Below are 24,582 nucleotides of genomic sequence, written 5' to 3'. Positions count from 1 at the left end.
TAGAAGCCAAGTCTAAAACAAGCCAGTCTTTTTAGAATACAAATTCACCTGGAAGACACTATGGAGGTGAATGTCATGATACAACTGGCATCACCTTATAAAATAGGCAAAAATAATGCAAGTGTATATAAACACCTCAAATTGAAAATGTTCCAAATTAAGTTTTTTACTGTTGCCCTCCAGTCTGCTGCTCCTTCTGACTTTATTATTTCTGTCAGCAGTAATGCCATTCAGCCAGTCTCCGGCTTAAAACATTGAGAACATCCTTTTCTTTGCTTTTCTCACACCTCTTATGTCTGATCAGTTAGTCACATTGATTCTACTTTCACAATCCGTCTCACATTTTTCCTTCCTCTCCACTGCCACTGTCACCATCCTTGCATAGCCATTCATGACCACCTTTCTGAAACAGGTTCTTGGTAGTTCTTTTTGACTTTACTCTATGTTCCAAAGCATCGTATCATACACTGCCAGACAGATCGCTTCAGTGAGTACATTTGGTAGTGCTCTCTCCCAACGTATGGAGGAAAAAGTCACTTGCCCAGTATTCAAGAGTTTCCACAGTGTGGTACCCTTTACCGTCATGGACATTCTCAATCCAGATTCTAGATTACTTGGCTTCTTTTTGAGCACTTTTATTCTTAGTTTTTTGCTTGTGCAGAGAGGCTCTTGTCCTTTGATTAGCATCTGTAGCTATATGCAACACTGTCTTTTTGGTTTGATAGTTGGACTGGAGCCAAACGGCAAGCCCAGCAAATTGGTCTGTTAGTTACTGGGCTTTTCCAGATGATCACTGTTCTAAGACATTGCTTAGGAGTGGGCTTCAGTGTATTTTTACTTCAATTCAACATTTACAAGGTACCTATTGTGTGAAGGAAAATGCAAAAGGTGAAAATTAAACAGTACTTGCCCTCAAGATGCCTACATTTTACTTGGAGGAAACATACACAAAGAAATATAATGTGAGGAAAACTGAGGAAAGGGTTGAAAAATAACAAATCAGGGATTTAGGGAAGGCTTCATGGAGATGAGACCCGAACAGAACCTTCCAAGAAGATTATTCTGAGAGCCAAGAGCATAGCAAGGAGTTTGCATGAATGCATGGAAACAAGAGATGAAGAGCTAAGTCCAGTGAAGCAAAACAATCTAGTTTGGCTGTGACATAGAGGTTGTAAAGAAGGACAGAGTGAAATGAGAACAAAAAAGTACAGACAGAAAGTCTTAAGTGCTACTATCTGTAATTCATCCTTATAAACAGTGGAGAGCCACTGACAGTTTTTGAGCAGGTAAGTGATATGGTCAAATTTAACTCTTTGGAAGTGTACTTTGGAAGCCTTCTGAAGGAAAGACTGAAGAAAGAAAAGCCTGGAAGCAGAAGTGTGGAGATGAGAGCTCAGCTAGAGTGGGGAGCCTGTGGGCAGGGCAAAGGAGAAAAACGAAAGAAAATCTGACAACACTTGGTAATTAATTGAGACATAGGACAGAGAAAAGTTGAGGATGACTCCAGGGTTATAAACTTGGCTGACTGGGAGCACAGTGGTACTCTTAGGAGAAATAAGGCAGCTAGGAGGAAGGGCAAGTTCCAGGGCGGGGTGGGGAAGAAAAATTTTGTTTTAGACTTTTTTGGTTTGAGATGCCTAGGGGGGCAGATGATGGTTGGAATATATACATACATGCACAGAGTACGTACATATACACACATACTCCATATATGACATTCCATATATAGCTATATTTCAAAATACGTATAATTGATATTCAAGTATATATATATGTGTATATATACAAATATACATACATATTTGGGAGTTATCCCTGTAGAGATGATATCTGAATCTATGGAAGCAATCAAGATCATGAAGAAATAAAGTACAGTGAGAGAAGAGAAGAAGGCCTAGGACAGAACTTCAGGGGACACCTGAGGGACAGTTAAGGCTGAGAAGACAGGAGAAACAGAAGAACCAGGAAAGGCACTGAAGTCAAAGAAAGAAAAAGTATCCAGGAAGAAACAGTGCCCAACAATATCAAAAGCTGCAGAGACTACAAGGAGGATGAGGACTAAGAAAGCACTAACAGTTCTCTAGCCAAGATCACTTGTGACCTTGGAAGAGTTTCTGTGGTGGAGCTGGGGAATCAGTGAGGAAATGATGGTAGCAAATATAGACACATGGGACATAAAAACTTCTCAAAAAAAATGTAGAAAAGCAGGATTATTACAAGCTGATCACTGTAATGGCAAACAAAGTGGGACTTTTTGTTTTGGAGAGCTTCTTAGCACTAAAGCAATCAAGTGCCTTTGATAAGCCTTGCCTTTGTTTGAATCAAGAGTCATTGAATGGAAACAATATATACGATGTGGTGCTAGTTGTGATTAAAGATCTTTCCCACACCCTTTTGCTAAGCAGGCCCTAAACCCCAGGGCCCTAAACAGGGTATATATACTCTGACATTAGCATTTTGCTTTTGGGGCTCACTCATTGGAAAAGTGTTTGTGTTATTTGGCCAGACAAGACTCTGGGTAGCTGTTAAGGAGTCCCCTGGCTTTGAAAAACCCAGATGTTTGTGCTTCTCTCTCTGGTAACTATGTATGTAATATCTTGGTCAGACATCTAGAAGCCTGTCTGTTGATTTGTGTTATTTGCTCTGTTTATATAATTTCTGCTTGTAATTTCAGTTTGTGTTTTCTCTGAAATTCAGGGTGCTGACTTTTCCCCCTGAACTAAATCAATGATACATGCATGTTTAATTAAAGTGAGACTGTTAACCCCTTAAAGTTGCTTTCCTTAGAAAAGTAGATCAAATAACCTGTGCTAGCAGCCCTCCTCTGTGCTGCTATTGGCCTTACACAGCCACAGAAGTAGCAAGTAGCATTGTTGCTATAGGTGGGGGTGGGGGGTTACTAACAGAACAGAGGGCAGATTGGGGGAGGCAGTAGTCAGAGGCAAAAAACTGGTGAGGAGGGAAATACACAGTAATTATAACTGAATGTGAATGGGATGAACTCTCCCATAAAGCAGAAGCAGATAACAGAGAGGATTACAGCAGTATATCACAAGAATCACATACTATGACCAGGTGGGATTTAAATCAGGAATGCAGGGCTGATTCAATATTAGAAAAACTATCACCATAATTGACTATCAATAACAAAACCAACAGAAATCATGATTATCTCAGTAGATGCAGAAAAAGCTTTTGACAAACTACAGTGCCCATTTCTATTAAAAACCACTAGAGAGTGTAGGAATAAATGGAAAAACATCTATCGTTCATGGTTAGGCAGGGCTAATATAATAAAAATGGTAATTTTACCAAAATTAATTTGCTTATTCAGTGCCATACCAATCAAACTACCAAAAAATTATTTTACAGAGCTGGATAAAATAATAACAAAATTCATCTGGAAGACAAAAGGTCCAGAATATCAAGGGAAGAAATGCCAGGGAAGCTGGCCTGGACATAGCAGATATTAAACTATATTATAAAGCTGCAGTCATCAAAACAACTTGGTATTGGCTAAGAAACAGAGTGGTGATCAGTGGAACAGGTTAGGTACACAAGACACAACAGTCAACAACTATAGTAATCTACTCTTTTAAAAACCCAAAGAGTCCAGCTTCTGTGTCAAGAATTTACTATTTCCCAAAAACTGCTGGGAAAACTGAAAAATAGTATGGCAAAAAGTGGGCATAAACCAGTATCCTACACTGTATACCAAAATAAATTCAAAATGGGTTCATGATTTAGGAAGAAAGGAATAACTATAAGCAATTTGGGAGAGCAAGGAATAGTTTACCTGTCAGATCTATGGAGAAGGGAAGAATTCATGACCAAACGAGATAGAGAGCGATACAAATGCAAAATGGATAATTTTGATTATGTTAAATTGAAAAGCTTTTGCACAAACAAAGCCAATGCAATGAAGATTAGGAGGGAAGCAGAAAATTGGGAAGGAATCTTTACACTAGTATCTCTGATGAAGGCCTCATATCTAAAATACACAGAGAACTCAGTCAAATTCATAGGAATAAAAATCATTCCCCAATTGAGAAATGGTCAAAGGATATGAACAGACTGTTTTCAGAGAAAGAAATTAAAGGTATCTATGGTCATATGAAAAAATGCTCTAAATCACTATTGATTAGAGAAATGCAAATCAAAACCTCTCTCAGGCACCACATCTCTCCTGGCAGATTGGCTAACATGGCAAAACAGGAAAATCATAAATCCTGGAGAGGATGTGGGAAAATTGGAACATTGTTACATTGTTAGTGGAGTTGTGAACTGATCCAGCCATTCTAGAGAACGATTTGGAACTATGCCCAAAAGACTATAAAAATGTGCATGCCCTTTGACTTATATCAGATGACATGCCATCTTGGGGAGGGGAGAAAAAGAAAAATTTAAATTTCAAAATCTTATAAAAGTGAATGTTGAAAACTAAAAATAAAAAAAAAGACAACAGGGATTATATAGAAACAAAATAATTGTAGACAATATAAAATACTTGGGAGTCTACCTGCCAAGACAAAACCAGGCACTATATGAATACGATTACAAAACACTTTTCACACAAATAAAGTCACATCCAAAAAACTGGAAAAAATCAACTGCTCATTGGTAGGCAGAGCCAATATAATAAAAATGACAATTCTTCCTAATTTATTTATTGAGTGCCATATTAAACTACCAAAAAATTATTTTGTGTAGCTAAAATAAAAAAATTTATCTGAAAGAACAAAAAGTCAAGAATATCAAGGGAATGAATGAAAAAGTACAAAGGAAGGTGGCCTAAATGTACCAGATCTCAAACTATACTATAAAGCAGCAATCATCAAAATTATCTGGTACTAGCTAAGAAATAGAGAGGTGGGTCAGGGCAATAGATTAGGTACACAGGACACAGAAGCATGTGACCATAGTAACCTAGTATTTTTTTTTAATGAAGATTTTTTATTTTTAGTTTATAACACTCAGTTCCACATGAACCTGAGTTCCAGATTTTCTTCCCCACCCTCCCTCCCTCCCCAAGATGGCATGGAATCTGATATTTTCTACCTATAACTTCACACTGATCTTATTTACACAATAGTCAAATTGTAGAGAAGAATTATTACCACTGTAGTGAATCATGAGAAAGAAGAAACAAAACCAAAAAACAAAACAAAACCCCAAAAACAAAAGACAGAAGAAAAAACAAAAGAAAAAAAAGGAGAGCAAACAGTTTGTAATCTAGTATTTCATAAACAGAAAGACCCAACCTTTGGCATAAGAACTCACTATTTGACAAAAACTGCTGGGAAAATTGGAAAATAATATGGCAGAAATTAGATTTAGACCAATGTCTTACACTGTATACAAAGATAAGGTTAAAAAAAAACAACACTGTTATTGTTGTTTGTACTTTATTCTCTAAGGGGACCATGACATCAAGAAGGTGATGTCATGACTTGCAAATAAATTGGATTTAAATGAGGGAGGGCCATGAAAAGTTTGGCAAGATAGAGATCAGGATGACTGGAGATGACCCTGGAGCTGTGGGATACCATGGCCTTTTTAAGCTAAGGTCTTTCCCAGGTCATAATTTAGATCTAAAGAGTGATACCATATGCAAATTAGGAGAGCAAGGACTAATGTATCTGTCAGATCTATGAAAAAAATAACTTCTGACCAAACAAGAGATAGAGCATTATGGGAAATAAAATGGATAATTTTGATTATATTAAACAGTTTTTGCATAAACAAAACCAATGCAAACAAGATTAGAAGGAAAACAGAAAGCTAGGAAACAATTTTCATAGCAATTGTTTCTAATAAAGGCCTCATATCCCAATTATATAGAGAACTGAGTCAAATTTATAAGAACACAAGGCATTTCCCAAATGATAAATGGTAGGAGGATATGAACAGGCAGCTTTCAGATGAAGAATTCAAAGCTATCTATAATCATATGAAAAAAATGTTCTAAATTACTATTGATTAGAGAAATGAAAATTAGGAAAAAAAAAAGGAAAACGATAAATGTAGGAGAGGATGTGGGAAAACTGGCACACTAATGCACTGTTGGAATTGTGAACTGATCCGACTATTCATGAGAGCAATTTGGAACTATGCCTAATGGACAACCAAACTGTGTATACCCTTTGACCCAGCAATACCATTACTAGTTCTAGGATACCAGTACTAGTTTGGGGATGTCCATCAACTGGGGAATGGTTGAACAAGTTGTGGTATAAGATTCTGATGGGATATTATTGTGCTATAAGAAATGATAAGCAGGATGATTTAACAAAAAAACAGCCTGGAAAGAATTACATGAACTGATGCAAAATGAAGTGAGCAGAACAAGAACACTGTACACAGTAATAGCAATACTGTGCGACGATCAACTAGGAATGACTTAGCTCTTCTCAGCAATACAACAATCCAAGACAAGTCCAAAGGATTCATAGTGGAAAATGCTATCCATAGCCAGGAAAAGAACTGGTGTAGTCTGAATGCAGATTCAATCATATAATTTTCACTTTGTTTTCTTTGTTTTTTTTTTGTCTTTTGGTCTGTTTCTTCTTTCACAACATGACCAATATGGAAATAGGTTTTATGTAATTACATGTTGTAACAACAATGTTGCTAGTAGCTGCTGTAGAGGTGAAAGACTAACAACACCAGCACACAGGAGGGATGCTAACACAGGTTCTTTGGTCTGCTTTCCTAAGGAAAGAAACTTTAAGGGGTTTACAATCTTACTTTAATTAAACATACATATGTATGTATGTATGTATGTATGTATGTATGTATGTATGTATATATGTATGTATATAAACATATATGTATATGTGTGTGTGTGTGTATGTATGTATGTATGTATGTATCATTCGCTTAGTTCGGGGAAAAAGCCAGCACCCTGACTTCACAGAGTATACAAACAGAAATTACAAGCACACATTATATAAACAGAGCAAATAAACACAAACCAGTAGACAGGCTTCTAACTGTCTAATTATAGCAATACATACAGTTACCATAGAGAGAAGCATCAACATCTGGGTTTTCAAAGCAATGTGACCTGGGCTTTTTTGTGACTTTTTTGTGTCATCAAAGACTCTTGATTCAATCAAAGAAACAAGGGCAAGACTCATCAAAGGCATATGATTACCTCAGTGCTGAGAAGCACTCAAACAAAACAGCAAAAAGACCCACTTTGCTTGCCATTACATTTGAAAGGCAAGACTCAAAGGTACTTGGTTACACTAGCATTCCAAAAGAGGAAACAGTAAAAAAAAGTCCCACCCTTCTTACCATTACACACATATATAACCTATATCAAAGTGCTTACAGGTTTAAGGAGGGAGGAGAAAAGGCAGGGAGAAAATTTGGAACTCAAAATTGAAAAAAATGAATGTTAAATGTCTTTACATGTAATCGGAAAAAATAAAATACTATTAAAGTAAAAAACAAAAACAAAAACACCCCACTAGCTATCATCCTATATCTTTCTTTCCCTTCTTGGCTGAAGTCCCTGAGAAAATTTTTTTTTTATTCTAGGTATTTCTGCTTCCTACTTTCTTCTAAACACTTGGCAGTCTAACTTCCAACCCCACCATTCAACTAAAACTGGTCTCTTTAGTCACCAAGGATTTTCTTTTTTTTTTCTTTGTTAAATTTATTTATTTAATTTATTTAATATATTTAGTTTTCAGCACTGATTTTCACAAGAGTTGAATTACAAATTTTCTCCCCACTTCTACCCTCCCGCCCACCCCAAGATGGTATATATTCTGGTTGCCCGTTCCCCAGTCAGCCCTTCCTTCTGTCACCCCACTCCCCTCCCATCCCCTTTTCCCTTACTTTCTTGTAGGGCAAGATAAATTTCTACACCCCATTGTCTGTGTATCTTATTTCCTAGTTGCATGCAAAAACTTTTTTGTTTTTGTTTCTGAACATCTGTTTTTAAAACTTTGAGTTCCAAATTCTCTCCCCTCTTCCCTCCCCACACACCCTCCCTAAGAAGGCAAGCAATTCAACATAGGCCACATGTGTATCATTATGTAAAAACCTTTCACAATACTCATGTTGTGAAAGACTAACTATATTTTGCTCCTTCCTAACCTATCCCCCTTTATCCAATTTTCTCCCTTGATGCTGTCCCTTTTTGAAACTGTTTTTGATTACCTCCTCCCCTTATCTGCCCTCCCTTCTATCATCCCCCCTTTTTTTATCTTCTTCTTCCTTCTTTTCTATGGGGTAAGATACCCAATTGAGTGTGTATGTTATTCCCTCCTCAGGTCAACTCTGATGAGAGCAAGATTCACTCATTCCCCCTCACCTGCCTTCTCTTCTCTTCCTACAGAACTGCTTCCTCTTGCCACTTTTATGTGAGATAATTTACCCCATTCTATCTCTCCTTTTCTCCCTCTCTCAAAATATTCCTCTCTCATCCCTTAATTTTATTTTATTAGATATCATCCCTTCATATTCAACTCACCCTGTGCCTTCTGTCATATATATGTACACACACACACACACACATACTATATATACACACACACAGATATATATACATACTATATACACACACACAGATATATACATACTATACACACACACACGTATATATATACACATGCATATTCCCTTCAGCTACCCTAATACTGAGGTCTCATGAATAATACACATCATATTTCCATGTAGGAATGTAAACAACACAGTTCAACTTTAATAACTCCCTTATGATTTCTCTTTCTTGATTACCTTTTCATGCTTCTCTTGATTCTTGTGTTTGAAAGTCAAATTTTCTATTCAGCTCTGGTCTTTTCATTGAGAATGCTTGAAAGTCCTCTATTTTATTGAAAATACATATTTTGCCTGGGAGCATGATACTTAGTTTCGCTGGGTAGGTGATTCTTGGTTTTAATCCTAGCTCCACTGACTTCCAGAATCTCATATTCCAAGCCCTTTGATCCCTTAACGTAGAAGCTGCTAGATCTTGTATTATTCTGATTGTGTTTCCACAATATTCAAATTGTTTTTCTGGCTGCTTGCAGTATTTTCTCCTTGATCTGGGAGCTCTGGAATTTTTTTTAAATTTATTTAATATATTTAGTTTTCAGCACTGATTTTCACAAGACTTTGAATTACAAATTTTTTCCCCATTTCTACCCTCCCCCCACTCCAAGATGGCATATATTCTCGTCGCCCCATTTCCCAGTCAGCCCTCCCATCTGTCACCCCACTCCCCTCCCATCCCCCTTCCCCTTCTTCTTTTGTAGGGCAAGATAAATTTCTATGCCCCATTGCCTGTGTTTCTTATTTCCTAGTTGCATGCAAAAACTTTTTGTTGTTGTTGTTTTTGAAGGTCTGTTTTTAAAACTTTGAGTTCCAAATTCTCTCCCCTCTTCCCTCCCCACCTACCCTCCCTAAGAAGGCAAGCAATTCAACATAGGCCACATGCTTATCATTATGTAAAACCCTTCCACAATACTCATGTTGTGAAAGATTAACTATGTTTTGCTCCTTCCTAACCTATCCCCCTTTACTGAATTTTCTCCCTTGACCCTGTCCCTTTTCAAAAGTGTTTGTTTTTGATTACCTCCTCCCCCTGTCTGCCCTCCCTTCTATCATCCCCCCTTTTATATCTTCTTTCTCCTTCTTTCCTGTGGGGTAAGATATCTAATTGAGTGTGTATGGTATTCCCTCCTCAGGCCAAATCTGATGAGAGCAAGATTCACTCAATCCCCCTCACCTGCCCCCTCTTCCCTTCCTACAGAACCACTTTTTCTTGCCACTTTTATGCGAGATAATTTACCCCATTCTCTCTCTCCCTTTCTCCCTCTCTCAATATATTCCTCTCTTATCCCTTAAATTGATTTTTTTTTAGATATCATCCCTTCATTTACAACTCACCCTGTGCCCTTTTGTGTGTGTGTGTGTGTGTGTGTGTATACACACACACATATCTACACATATACACACATAGACACACACACACACATATATATATATGTATACACATACATATATATATGCATATTCCATTCAGCTATTATGACATTGAAGTCTCATGAATCATACACATCATCTTTCTATGTAGGAATGTAAACAAAACAGTTCAACTTTAGGAAGTTCCTTATGATTTCTCTTTCTTGTTTACCTTTTCATGCTTCTCTTGATTGTTGTGTTTGAAAGTCAAATTTTCTATTCAGCTCTGGTCTTTTCACTGACAAAGCTTGAAAGTCCTCTATTTTATTGAAAATCCATATTTTACCTTGGAGCATGATACTCAGTTTTGCTGGGTAGGTGATTCTAGGTTTTAATCGTAGCTCCACTGACCTCCGGAATATCGTATTCCAAGCCCTTTGGTCCCTTAATGTGGAAGCTGCCAGATCTTGTGTTCAGATCCACAATACTCAAATTGTTTCTTTCTGGCTGCTTGCAGTATTTTCTCCTTGATCTGGGATCTCTGGAATTTGGCGACAATGTTCCTCGGAGTTTTCTTTTTGGGATCTATTTGAGGAGGCGATCTGTGGATTCTTTCAATTTCTATTTTACCCTCTGGCTCTAGAATATCAGGGCAGTTCTCCTTGATAATTTCTTGAAAGATGGTATCTAGGCTCTTTTTTTGATCATGGCTTTCAGGTAGTCCAATCATTTTTAAATTATCTCTCCTGGATCTATTTTCCAGGTCAGTGGTTTTTGCAATGAGATATTTCACATTGTCTTCCACTTTTTCCTTCTTTTGGTTCTGTTTTATAACATCTTGATTTCTCATAAAGTCACTAGCTTCCACTTGCTCCAATCTAATTTTCAAGGTAGTATTTTCTTCAGTGGTCTTTTGGACCTCCTTTTCCATTTGGCTAATTCTGCCTTTCAAGGCATTCTTCTCCTCATTGGCTTTTTGGAGCTCTTTTGCCATTTGAGTTAGTCTATTTTTTAAAGTGTTGTTTTCTTCAGCATTGTTTTTTTCGGTATTTTTTTGGGTCTCCTTTAGCAAGTCATTGACTTGTTTTTCATGGTTTTCTCGCATCCTTCTCACTTCTCTTCCCAATTTTTCCTCTACTTCTCTAATTTGCTTTTCCAAATCCTTTTTGAGCTCTTCCATGGCCTGAGACCAGTTCATGTTTTTCTTGGAGGCTTTTGATGTAGGTCTCTTTGACTTTGCTGACTTCTTCTGGCTATACATTTTGGTCTTCTTTGTCATCAAAGAAAGATTCCAAAGTCTGAGACTGAATCTGAGTCTGTTTTTGCTGCCTGGCCATGTTCCTGGCCAACTTACTTAACCCTTGAGTTTTTCAGCGGGGTATGACTGCTTGTAAAGAGTACTTTGTTCCAAGCTTGAGGGGATGTGCTGTTGTTTTCCAAGATATTTCTATACAGCCAGCTCTGCCACACCAGCACTCCTCCTTCCCCAAGAACCCCCAACCCAGACCTGACTCAGATCTTAAGCAGGCTCTGCACTCCCACTCTGATCCGCCACTTAATTCCTCCCATCAGGTGGGCCTGGGGCCTGAAGCAACTACAGCTGCAGTTCTGTAGCTGCACCACCTCTGCTGCCCCAGGGGGCGGTGGCCGAACCACAAACGCCTTTCACTCCCTGCATCTTTTCCCACTAACCTTCTGTGTTGTCTTTGGTTTTTGTGGGTTGAGAAGTCTGGTAACTGCCACAGCTCACTGATTCAGGGCGCTAAGGCCTGTTCCCCCCAGCTCCTGGTCTGGTTGGTCCTGCTGCCACCCACACTGGGCTCCGCTCTGCTCCCAGCTCCATGTGCGACAGACCTTACCCAGTGACCATCCAGGCTGTCCTGGGCTGCAGCCCTGTTTCCCTCTGCTATTTTGTTGGTTCTGCAGTTTTAGAATTTGTTCAGAGACATTTTTATAGGTTTTTGGAGGGACCTGGTGGGGAGCTCATGCAAGTTCCTGCTTTCCAGCCACCATCTTGGCTCCACCCCCATCACCAAGGATTTTCACCCGTAATTTCTTAATTGCCAAATCGAACCACTTTTTCCTCAATCTTCATCTTTCTTGATCTCTCTGCAGCCTTTTACACCGTTGATCACCCTTTCCTCCTGTGTACGTTCACCTCCTCTAGATTTTTTTTTTTGGGGGGAGACTATTCTTTACTTATATTTCACATTTCCTGGTTCTCCTTATATCTATTTGACAGCTCCTTCTCAGTTTCCTTTGCTGGATCTTCAACCAAGTCATACTTACTAATCATGGTACTCCCCAAGGCTCTGTACTGGGCTTTCATCTCTCTCCTGGGCTGTAGTCCCACATTACCAGCTGCCTTTTGGGAATTTCCTATTATATGTTCCATATGCATCTCAAAAATCAATATAGCCAAAACACGACTTATCATCTTTCTCTTCCAAACCCTCCCACTTTCCAACTTTCGTACTGATGTTGAGGGAACCACTCAGGCTTGCAACTCTGATATCATTCTTGACTGCTTACTTTTACTCATCCTACATATCCAATCTATTATGAAATTTTGTCATTTTTACTTTCACAACACATTTTGCCTATGTTTCCGTTCTTCCACTCACTAACTACCCCCCTTGAATAGGTCCTCATTACTTTTCATCTGGACTCTAATTACTTTATAATTGATTTCCCTGGCTCAAGTCCCTCTCCACTCTGACCCCATCCTCCAATCAGCTGCCAAAGTGATTTTTTTATAGGTCTGAGAATATTATTCTCCTACTCAAACTCTAGTGACTCCTTCTTACCTCCAGGATCAAATATAATCTACCCTGATGTATTAGCAATGTTGATTTGAAGATCTTTCCCACCCATTAATAGGCCAAGTGACCTGCTTACATCACAGGAAGCCTAAGATATATATGGTGGGAGGAGCTTCCTGAAAGGAAAAGGAAGTTATGTCCTAGGAAATGCTGGGGGGGGGGGGGGAGAGGAGAGAGGGAGAGACGGAGACAGGGAGGGAGGGAGGGAGAGAGAGAGAGAGAATATGGCTGCTAGTGGCTACTAAGTGCTGCCCTTGTGGTAGTCAGAGCTAAACAGCCTGACTTAGCTGTACTGTGAGTTTGTTTTGGGGAGACCCCAGCAGGGGGTCACAGAGGTTTGGGGATGTTGAGGTTCCATGTTGCAATTTTCTGTATTGAATGTTTTGGGCTCCTTGCTGTTATGATGAAGTGGACTGACTGGCCGTGGGAGGTGAGCATTTGATCATGGGATATGGTTCTCTGGTGTCTGAATACATGATTTACTTCTTCTTCCTTCTATGTGGAGAGTCTCGTATACTTTGTGATACTGTACTACATAGGCATTTTGACAATTATCATCTACATTGTTATTACTGCCTTACTGTTTCACCTGATTAGCTTACTAAGCTCTTTCTACATTTCCAGATTTCTCACACTGTAATCCCCTCCACACAATTTACAATCCAGTAACATTGGCCTGTTTTATGCACAAGAAATTCCATCTCCCAACTCTGTGCTTCCCTCATACCTGAAGTACACTTCCTTCTCAGGTCAGACTCCTAGGTCTACTGGCTTCCTTCAAGACTCATTTCAAACCTCATCTTCTGTAGGAAGTCTTTTCTAGTCACTCCCTCCTTACTATCCCAACCTCTGCTGCTAGTTCCCTCCCACAGAGACTATCTTCCATTTACATTTTGCATGTCTTCTTATACCTGACACTTCTCCATGGACCTTGTGATCCAGTTGAAACTGTCCTTCTTGCTGTTCTTTGAAAAAGACTTTTCATCTCCTAACTGCAGGCATTGTCACTGGCTATCCCTTGTGCCTGGAATGCTTTTTCTCCTCATGTCCAACTCCTACATTCCCTGGCTTTCTTCAAGTCCCAGCAAAAATCCAACCTTTTACAGGAAGGCTTTCCTGATCCCACCTATGTCTAATGTCTTCCCCCTCTGTTCATTATTTCCAACTTATTCTGTATATAATTTGTACATAGTCAAGGTCTCTCTGAAGAACTTTGGTTCCTCATATCCTGGATGACCACGGGCAAGTCATGTGAGACATGGGAGACACTGGCACAGGATTATCTAGCATGGTGTTCCCACATCAAAAAAGGCACTGTGCTCTATAAGCAAAGCAGAATTGCAGTAGATTAAAAGAAACAGGAGATATGCAAATTTAGAGACATCTCCTTCCCCAATGGTCATATGGCCTGTTTGTGCCTCACCTATGGTATAGTCTTCCAAGCTTGTATTGGTATGATCAGACACAGTCAGACACACTGTACATTGACCCTGATGTTATGTCATTTTGGTTCTCTTTGAGCATGAAGGACAAACAAAAACAACTGTCTCCCTCATCAGACTGTGAAATCCTTGTGAGCAGTGACTATGTTTGTACCTTTCTTTATATCCCTAGCACTTACACAGTGCCAGGCATAGTTTAATAAATGTTTACTGATTAATTGATTGTATGTATACACTAAATGCATATTGTCACTTCCATTACAATGTAAAATCCTTGAGGGCAGGGACTGCTTTTCTTTGCACTAGCACAGTGATTAGCACACAGGAAATAAAAATTTGATGACTGGGCTTTAGCAACAATAATCCACATATGCTTTTCTTTAAATTAATGCTGACGCTTCCTTCCCTTCTTTGCAGAAGAAGATATAGATGTACAATATTGTACACAGGCAGTTTTGGTTAATGGATTTGCTGATTTTTTGCTGAATTGCTTTTAAAATGTTTATTCTGGGTAAATTAGAGAAATATATTTGAAAATGAAGGTGATGTAAAAACAAAATTTAAAATATATTACCACCAGGCCAAAAAAAATGATGATAACACACAACCTACCTTTTCTTAAAACAAAAAGATGCACCTAGAAAGTCATGCTAAGGAGTCTCAGAGATACAGAAATAGTTTCTAAAAAACTAAACTTACTTTCAAGCTTTGGTTCTTCATTTTAGAATGAAAGAATCTCAGATATGGAATAGACTGTGGAGGACATTTGGTCCAATCCTTACCTGAATTATAAGAGTGTGTGCGTATATGTGTATACACACACACATACATACATACATATATATCATGATAAATTCTTTTCTGTGACATCATGGAAGTTCTGAGACAGCCTTTGGTTCTACTTTCTGATTCAAAAGTGGCTGTCTGTTAATCAGTTATTTTTTCATAAGAACATCTAATTTCAAGGAAGAAAGGATCTTAGAGATATTCTAATTTCAAGCTGGAAAGGATTGTAGAGCTCAAATAATTTAACTCCATCATTTTAGAGTGAAGGAAACTGAAGCCTGAAGAGGCTGAATGACTTGCCCATGGTCATAAAGGATATGAAATAAGATCTTATGATACTAAGTTCAGTGATTTCTATACTATATTACCTGTCACAAGTATTGAAATACTATAATACTGTAATAGAGAATAAGAGAGATTTAATAAAAATAAAATTTAATAGGAAAAAGGTAAGAAAGGAGGAGGAAATGAGGGGGAAGAGAAAAAAGATTCACAAATATATATCCTACCACCTTCCTACTAAAGAGTACTAGAGCATGAGAAGTAGAGGCAAAAAAGCAGAGGCAGATCTAGTTTTTCTTCCTTTAAGTTTACGAAATTGTTTTCTGAATGTAGCAACTGCTCATGAGAGTGAGTGACTGAACTGGAGGTCAATAGCTAAATCCTTTGATTCCAAATCCTCTTTTTCTACTATCCCACACTGATTCCAGACTTTTTATATATATGATCCCAGATTTCCAAAGATCACTAATGAAAGAATTGTGGTGTCTTAAGACCTGGGGAAGAGACCCTAATAATTAGAAACATCCTAACTATTAAGGGTCAAGTCAAATGAAGGAGCATTTATTAAATACTTATTACATGTCAGGTACTAGGCACTAGGGAATACATAGAAAGGCAGAACTGATCCCTGCTTTCAATGATTTCATAATCCAATAGGGTTAGACGACACATAAATAGCCACATACAAATAAGACATACAGGAAACACTGGAGATAATCACAGAGGAGAGGCATTAACAGAGGGGAGGTCAAGAAAGGCTTCTTACAAAAGGTGGGGTTTTAACTGAGACTTGAAGGAAGCCAGGAGGCAGAGATGAGGTAGAGATTTCCTGGCATGAGGGGCAGTCAGTGAAAACACATGGAGCCTGGACATGGATGTCGTTTGAGGAAAAACTAGGAGGCCAGTATTGCTGGAAAGCAGAGTACATAGAGGGGAGTAAGAAGACTGGAAAGGTAGGAAGGGGCACTCCTCTTTGGCTTTAATAGCCAAAGAGAGGATTTTATATTTGACCTTGCAGGTAATAGGAGCCCAGTGGAGTTTACTGAATAGGATGGTGACATGATCAGACTTGCATTTTATGAAGTTGGACTGAAGTGGGGAGAGTCTTGAGGCAGAGCAACCAACCAGAAGGCTATTGTAAGAACAGTCCAGGGATAAGGTGATAAGGTCCTTCATAAGGTGGTGGCAGTGTCAGAGGAGAGAAGGGGACATATGTAAGCAATATTATAAAAGTAAAATTGACAGAACTTAGCAACTGATTGGATATATGGGTGTGTGTGTGTGTGTGTGTGTGTGTGTGTGTGTGTATAGGTGAGAGTGAAGAGTCAAGGGTGATATCTAGGTTATGGGCCTGCGTGTTTGGGAGGATAAAGGTGCCCTCAGTAGTGATAGAGAAGTTAGCAAGAGGGGTGGGCTTGGGGGAAAACAATGAGTTCAATTTTGGACACTAAGTTTGGGGTATCTATAGGATATCCAGTTTGAAATGTCCAATAAATAGACAACTGAAGATGTGAGGCTGGAGGTCAGGAGAAAGGTTAGGGCTGAATATGCACATCTGAGAGTCACTGGCAGAGAGATGAGCAAGAGAAGTCGTTTGAATAGTTGATGGCCATGACCTTGATAAAACTCTAGCAAAGGAAACTGGGAAGGAGCAGTCAAATAAGTAGGAGAGTCATAGGAAAGCAGTGTCAAGAAAACTAAGAGAATATCAAGAAGAGTGATAAACAGTGGTCAAAAAGGATGAAGCTGGAGAGGATTCTGGGAAGATGGTGGAGTAGGTCAGAAAACTTTTGGTTCTCCAAATTTTCTCCACAAAAAAAGAAAGAGCATCACCTCAGAGTGAACTTAGAGCAGCAGAAATAAACAGGAGTTGGTATAAAGCAGTTGTCCTCCTAAGACAACTTGAGAAGACCCTAGAAAAGACTCAAATCTCCTCAGAGTTTGGCCTGAGTGAAATGCAAACATCTCCAGGTTGACTCCACCCAACCAACAAACAACAAGCCCTGGGGGTAGCTGGGTTGGAGACAACCTCATCCTCAGGAACTTTCAACTCATGGACTGTGTGAGTGTCTGAAGGCTCAGTAGAAGAAGACTGAAAGATCTTCCCCTATGGAGGGACACCAAGCACAGTTGTGCTGATCTGACATATTTCTGGGTTGCAGCTGCAGAGGAGAAGGAATTAGCAGGAACAGAACCTGGTGAGTACTGTAGCAGAGGGGTGGGAACCTGTTGGCTACGGGCACTTGCAGGAGAGCAGAGTCCCTGGTTTCAGGTCCAGGGCAGAGAGGACAGCTGCAGTTTGCAGCCACCAGAGCGAACGAGATCATTTGTGGAATAGTGTGGCTGGGGGGACCCAACCATCACTTAGTGGTGGAGAGGAGTGCCCAAGATTCATCCCCAGAATAGAGCTCAGAAAATAACAGTAAGAAAGACTTGAGGGTTGGGGCATCATTCCTCACACCTTGGGACCAGAACTTGATTATAATAATAGCCACTAGAAACAACATAAAAATAAAAATGAGCAAGCAAAGGAGAAACAACGCAACTATAGATAGCTACTATAGTGATAGAGAAGATCTGGGTTCATATTCAGAGGAAGATAGTGAAACTAAAAAAGCCACTCGTTTTTTCAATGAGAAATGTTAAATGGTCCCAAGCCCCTAAAGCATTCCTGGAAGAACTTAAAAAGGACTTTAAAAATCAAATAAGAGAGACTGAAGAAAAATTAGGAAAAAAAAGAGCAATCCAAGAAAATCAAAATTATGAAAAGAAAGTAAACCAACTAGAAACAGAGAATCAAAAACTTCAGGAAGAAAAGAATTCTTTGAAAACTAGAACTGGGCAAGGGAAATTTAATGACATTATAAATAATAAAAGAATTAAAAAATAGAAGAGAATGTGACACATCTCATCAGAAAAACAACTGATTTGGAGAACAGATTAGACAGACACAATATAAGAATAATTGGACTACTTGAAAGTTAAAATAAAAAAAAGAATCTTGATACAATATTACAAAAAATTATCAAGGAAAATTGCCCTGAAGTTCTAGAACAAGACAAAGCAGAAACAGAAAAAATCTACCAATCACCACCTGAAAGAGATTGGAAGAGGAAAACTTATAGGAATATCATAGCCAAGTTCCAAAGCTCCCGGGTTAAGGAGAAAATACTGCAAGCAACAAGGAAAAAAATTTTAAATATTGTGGACCTACCGTAAGGATTACACAACACCTAGCAGCTACTACGTTGAAGGACCATAGGTGTTGGAATATTATATTTCAGAGAGCAAAAGAGCTGGAGTTACAACCAAAGGTAATTTACTCAGCAAAGTCAAGCATAATTCTGAATGAAGAAAAAAAAAAGCACATTTAACAAACTGAAAGACTCTGGGAAGGTAAAAAAAATAAAGTAAAAAATGCACAATAGAGAGCAAAAGAAAACCTAGAAGGAAGCAAAGAAAAGCTATGTAGCTTGGAAAACAACATGTAGTATTTATTATATAGGTTTCCTTGAAATAATGGAAATTTATTGTTTTATATTGAATCCTCTCTTATGCTCTGCTGTGTATGTGGAAATGTGTTTTTTTCTTTTCTCATTTTGTATTTAAGTTTAAAATGAATTAAAAAATTTACCAAAAAAAAAAAAAAAAGGATGAAGCTATCCAAAAATGGAATGGTCTACCTTGTAAGATTTCCTCTGCTGGTCTCCAAACTCTAAAATCCTATTATTCTAATAAAGTGACTGTACAGATGAAATATAAGCACTGATTAATATATTTACAATCATAGTTAAAAATAATTAATGCATCGGCTTTGGCTACAACACAGGAGACTGATGGTAGTGTTTGAGTTCGCAAGCAAATAAAAATGTTGTCCAAAGCACTTAATATAAACCTGGTAGAAACCAAAAATCAAAGTTTTAATTTAGTATCCTTAGTAGTATTTTCCCTTTCCTTCCAGTAGTTTTAGTAAATACAACAATGGCAAGTCCTACTTATTCTGAATGGTGGGGGGGGGGGGGGGCAGAATTTTTTGGTTAAATGAATATGGCTAGTTCCTGGGTCACAGGATTTCGAGCTGATACGTACGTTAAGAGATCATGTAGTTCACTGAAAGCTACCATTCGCAGATTTCCATTTTTCAGTGAATTAGAATTCACTGAGCTATGCAACACTAAAAAATATATAAATTTCCTGTTCTATTATAATTTTGAAGTCACTTTCATATTTCTTGGTCATTAATAATTCTGGAGTATAACAGAGGTCATCCTTGACTCTACTCTCCCCTACACCTTCTCCCCCATATCCAATCAGTTGCCAAGTTCCCCACTGTAATCCATCCTCCACTCAGCTGTCAAACTGACATTCATAAAGTGCAAGTGTGACCATGTCACTATCCTATTCAGTAAATTCCAGTGCGCTCCTATTACTTGAAGGATCCAATATAAAATTCTCTCTTTGGCTTTTAAAACCTTTGTTTTAAGGTTTTTGTTTGTATTGTTCCTACCTTTCCAGTTTTCTTACTCCCCTCCATATACTCTACCTTCCAGTGATACTGGCCTCCTTGTTTTTCCTTGAACAAAACAATCCAACTCCAGGCTCCATGTGTTGTCACTGGCTGTGAATTCACATGCCTGGAATTTTCTCCTTCCTCATCTCTGCCTCCTTGCTTCCTTCAAGGCTCCGGTAAAATCCTACCTTTTGTAAGAAACTTTTCCTGACCTCTCCTCCGCTAGTGCCTCTCCTCTGTGATTATTTCCAGTGTATCCTGTACATGCCTTGTTTGTAAATAGTTGTTTATGTGTTGTCTACCCCACTGGGTTGTCAGCTTCTTGCAAACAGGCATTACTTCTGCTTTTTAATGTATCCCTAGTGCTTAGCATGATAACTGACACATAGTAGGCACTTAATAAACACTTGTTGATTTGATTTTCAAGGAGAGGCCATTTACCATCTCTCTAGGGAAGTAGTTTGACTTTTGGACAACTTTAATTGTTTTTATCAACATCAAGTCTAAATTGACTTCATTGCAACTTCTACCCATTGCACATGGTTCTGCCTTCTGGGGCAAAATAGAACAAGCCCAATCCCTCTTCCACATGACAACCCTTCAAATACTTGAACACAACTATCACGTTTCCTTCTGAGGCTTCTTTTCTCCAGGTCAAACATTTCAAGTTCTTTCAAGCAATATTTAAATATCTTGAAACTCAATGCCTTTCACCAACCTAGTTGTCTTCTCTTGGAAGATTAATTCTCCATCTTATCAACGTCCTTGTGACACTCTGCCCACAAGTAAATATAATACTCCAAATGAGGTTCGACAAAAGCAATGTACAGTGGGATGAGCACTTTCCTGTACCTAGAAGCTATACTCCTCCTAATATAGCCCAAGACTGCACTAGTTTTTTATGACTACAGTGATGACTCATACTAAACTTGGAGTACACTAAACCCCCAGATAATTTTAACAGAACAACTGTGGTTTATTTATGCCTCTCACATCTTATATTTGTTGAATTGATTTTTTGGTACCCAAGAGCAAGACTTTACATTTATCCCTAATGAATTCCATCTTATTTGATTAATCCCAATGGTCTAGTTTGTGTGTGTTTACTATCTCTCCAAGCTTTCTGTCACTGAAAATTTGAGCAGCATACCATCTATGCCTTTGTTTAAGTTACTGATAAATGTTAAAACAGCATAGAGCCAAGCACATTTCTCTGGGGTACACCACTTGGAGATCTGCCATGCTGACCATTACGAACTATTCTCTGAGTTTGGCCACACAACTAGCTCTCAATTTATGACTGTATTATCATCTAAATTATCTCCAAAACGATAGTATAAAAGTCCCTCTACAGGTAATTTATTATCAATTCCCCTCAACATATGGATGAAGGAACTAAGGATAACAGAAGTGATTTGCCCTAGATCACATAAGCTAATTAGTGGCAGAGAGGCAGAATTCAAACCTAAGTCTCTTGACTTGTTATCTAGTGTTCTTTCCATGAGACTACCATTGCCTCTGAGACTTTACATCATTAAGATGTGAAGGAATAAAAGCCAATTCTTCTTGACAGAAGGCCTTTATTATAAATCGATGCTATTCTCCTCCCCCTTTCAATATTTTCAATAGTTTGTAGGCGAGGAAGACTGGACAATTTCTTTTATTATACTGCAAAACATAAATGACACTGCAGGTATATTTTGCATTATGGATGAATAGAAAAAGAAAAATACATAAAGCATTTTATAAAATCACTTTACCTTTGTGATGAGGAGTCGATACTTCTCAACTAGGTGGTCACTGTTGTGGCATCCTGCAAGGAGCTGCCATACTTCTCCTCGAAGAGCCTCAGGTACACCACTTCTTACTAAGGATGATAATTGCTTTGGTCTCACACTCAAGTTCAGATGCCTGAAAATGAAGCCACAGCTCATGACTGAGCACTCAAGAGCAAAAAAGGAAGATAGGCAACACAGAATAGAGTTGTAAGTATAGGAAAAAATGTACCCCTGTGAGAATTTAGATTTGTCTATTACAAAGTGTTTTTAAAAAGGCCACTCGTTCCAAGATTCCACAGGTGTCCAAACAAAATTTTAAATGATTTCTATAAAGTTTGTTAATCTATTTAGCATAAAACACATAAGCAAAGTGACCAAGAAATACTTCTACAAACAAGAGTCCAAAGCTAGAACTATTTCAAAATCCAGTGAAACAATATAGTCCAGCCGATAAAAAGTTTAACTTGGTAGTGATCTACATTATCCCCATCTGACACAGAATTAAGTCTCTGATAGATGCCAAACAATTAAGTTACTACTTCAATACCGAAATAAAAGGTTTTCTGAGCACAATAATACAATTACTGAATATAGTTAAACACTATATAAAGCAGGTATCCACAGTCAGGTTTTCAATAATGACATCTTACTATGAATGAGAAGAGCAAATATTAACAGAATATCTATGCATAAGGCAACTTAGAAACAAAAGTATTTATCTCAGCTTGAATACAACTGCAAAGCAAAGAAAACCTTGGAAGTCATCAACCTGAAGCACTCTAACAATGCTGTTAAGTATGTATCAACCTCTGTTCTTAGAGACATCTAACATGATGATCATGCTTTAAGAAATACTCAGCACATAAACATGGCCCTAGATAAAACTTTTCCAGCATTTGTCTGTCTGTACCAAAATGGCCTTTAAAAGTCATGATTTTCAAACCAATCAGAATAGTACATGGTGACATTTTACAAGCAAATGCTGTGGTGATTAGAAAGCTAATACCAGTGCTTTAGCACTATTGCAATAAATATTTTTGTTTATATAAAAAATCATTCAAAAGGAAAAAAGTTGGAAAGAGAAAGCACGAGTGATTGTAATAATTTATATTTATAAAATAATTTCTAGGATTCTCTTATCAAATATAGAGTGGACAATTAACAAATGTTGTTTATCTTATTTTTCAGACCTACATAGTACTTTATATTTGAACTCGTGCAATGTGCTTATCATAAAATATCGTATATTAGTTATCTCTGCTGATGTCCTCCACTAACTAGTTTGTAAATTCCTTAAGAGCAGGGATTATGCCTTCTCCAATGAAGCTTTGTATCGCCCCAAGAGTTAGTATAATTCTCTGAATGCAACAGGTGCTTAATAAATTGTCTGTTACCTGAATTGTCATGTTACCCACTTACCTGAACATAATTTGATTTTAATATATTCTCTCAATGTCTCTCTCTTTATTTCTTTCTTTGTACATCACATTTAAATTAGAAGGTAATGTGGTAGAGTGGGAAAAGCAGTAGATTGGAAAGTTAAGAGACCTAGCCTCAAGTTCCTACTCTATTATAACCTTATACAAGTAATTTCATTTCTTTGGATCCTCATTTTGCTCCTCTATACAATGATAGGGTCAGAACAGGTAATCTCCAAGGCCCTTCCAGCTCTGACCTTCTACAATTCTCTATCTCTTTTTATAGAGATACATATGACAACGATATTTAAAAGTGTGTATAATTTTTTTTTTCTCGGCTCTGTTTACTTTACTTGTGCTCAATTATTTTTAACAGCTTTGCACAGACAGGATAACATACTGACTTTGAAGCTAGCTGATTGTGATACTGTTTATCATAAACAGATATGGGAAAATGGTATGCCACATTTGTAATGGTGAACTAAGTAAGGTAATGAATTCCCCATCATTGGAAGTATTCAATCAGTGACTGGATTTGTCAGGGATACCACAATGGGGATTTATGATTCAAGCAAGGATTGGGCTAGATTTCTGCAGTCCCTCCCAAATTTAAGAGTCTGTGGGGGCAATTGCTACTTGACTTTTGTCTTGCCACTGGACTCCAATGATTGGAGGAGAGAGTGAGGCTGATGACTTTGTGCAGCTCTGCCTCACTTAAATCCAATTCACAAGGAAGTTAAGACATCACCCTTGTGATGTCATTGGTCCTCTTTGTTCTCAAAGAGCAAGCAACAAATAACAACAAGAAGAGTCCAGGATTCAGTTCCTTAGGTTAGAAATAATAATGAAAATACAAAGAATTTATCAATAGCATTTTATGGCAGTTTAAGGTTTGCAAAGTGCTTTACAAATATTATCTCATTTTGTCCTCACAATGGCCATGAGAAGTAGATGCTATTAACTGAGGCAGTTAAATGACTTGCCCAGGGTCACACAGCTAGTCTGTAGCAAAATATGAACTCAGGTCTTTTTGACTCTATCAATGGCTACAAAGAGGTTTACTCACAAAAATCTTTTGGGGTAGGTTGAGGAAAATACCTCCTCTGTGATATGGTTGAGGAAACTGATGATCATAGAGGAAAAATGACTTACCCAGTCACATGGTGGGTGAATATAGGGGGTGGCCTTAGAACATGTTTTCTGACTCTAGCACATTTTTCATTATAAAACATTGCCTCACAAAAATCTGGTCAGAGATTAAAGTGCTACAAATTATACCTGAGTGACTTTAAATCTCTCATTCAGCAAACATAACAAGACTAAATTTGATTTCTGAGACAATTTCAAGATATGAGATATTTTCATATTTGCTAGCATTAGTCCCCAGACACTTCAAAATCTACTCTGAAGAATTTTAACATAAATGTTTTGTCTCCTGGTAAAGAAGGAAAATCAAAATATATGAAACTATTTTGTTTATGAGAGAGTTGGTATGTGGGGAAGGAGGAAGAGAACAGAGATTTTTAAAGTCTGTCAGCTTCCTATTACTGGAGACAAACAGTGCCCTATGCTACACACAATAGGTGCTCAGTGAAAACATTGATGAATAAGATCTGTTAAAAAACC

At 38.0% G+C, this 24,582-nt stretch overlaps 1 protein-coding gene across 3 annotated transcripts in view; it reads right to left on the bottom strand.

Annotated features, from left to right (window-relative positions):
* Positions 1–24,582, bottom strand: part of RABGAP1 (RAB GTPase activating protein 1) — a 217,344-nt gene that overhangs the window by 89,135 nt on the left and 103,627 nt on the right. For all 3 annotated transcript variants that reach the window (XM_036748848.1, XM_036748847.1, XM_036748849.1), the window contains one exon: positions 21,521–21,671. In XM_036748848.1, coding sequence (XP_036604743.1) covers positions 21,521–21,671 — 151 coding nt within the window. The remainder of the gene's footprint in view (positions 1–21,520; positions 21,672–24,582) is intronic.

This window comes from Trichosurus vulpecula, chromosome 3 (genome assembly GCF_011100635.1).
Source record: "Trichosurus vulpecula isolate mTriVul1 chromosome 3, mTriVul1.pri, whole genome shotgun sequence".
Taxonomy (NCBI): Eukaryota; Metazoa; Chordata; class Mammalia; order Diprotodontia; family Phalangeridae; genus Trichosurus; species Trichosurus vulpecula.
The sequence above is the reverse complement of the archived record's forward strand: the minus strand, read 5'-3'. Positions and strand labels throughout refer to the sequence as shown.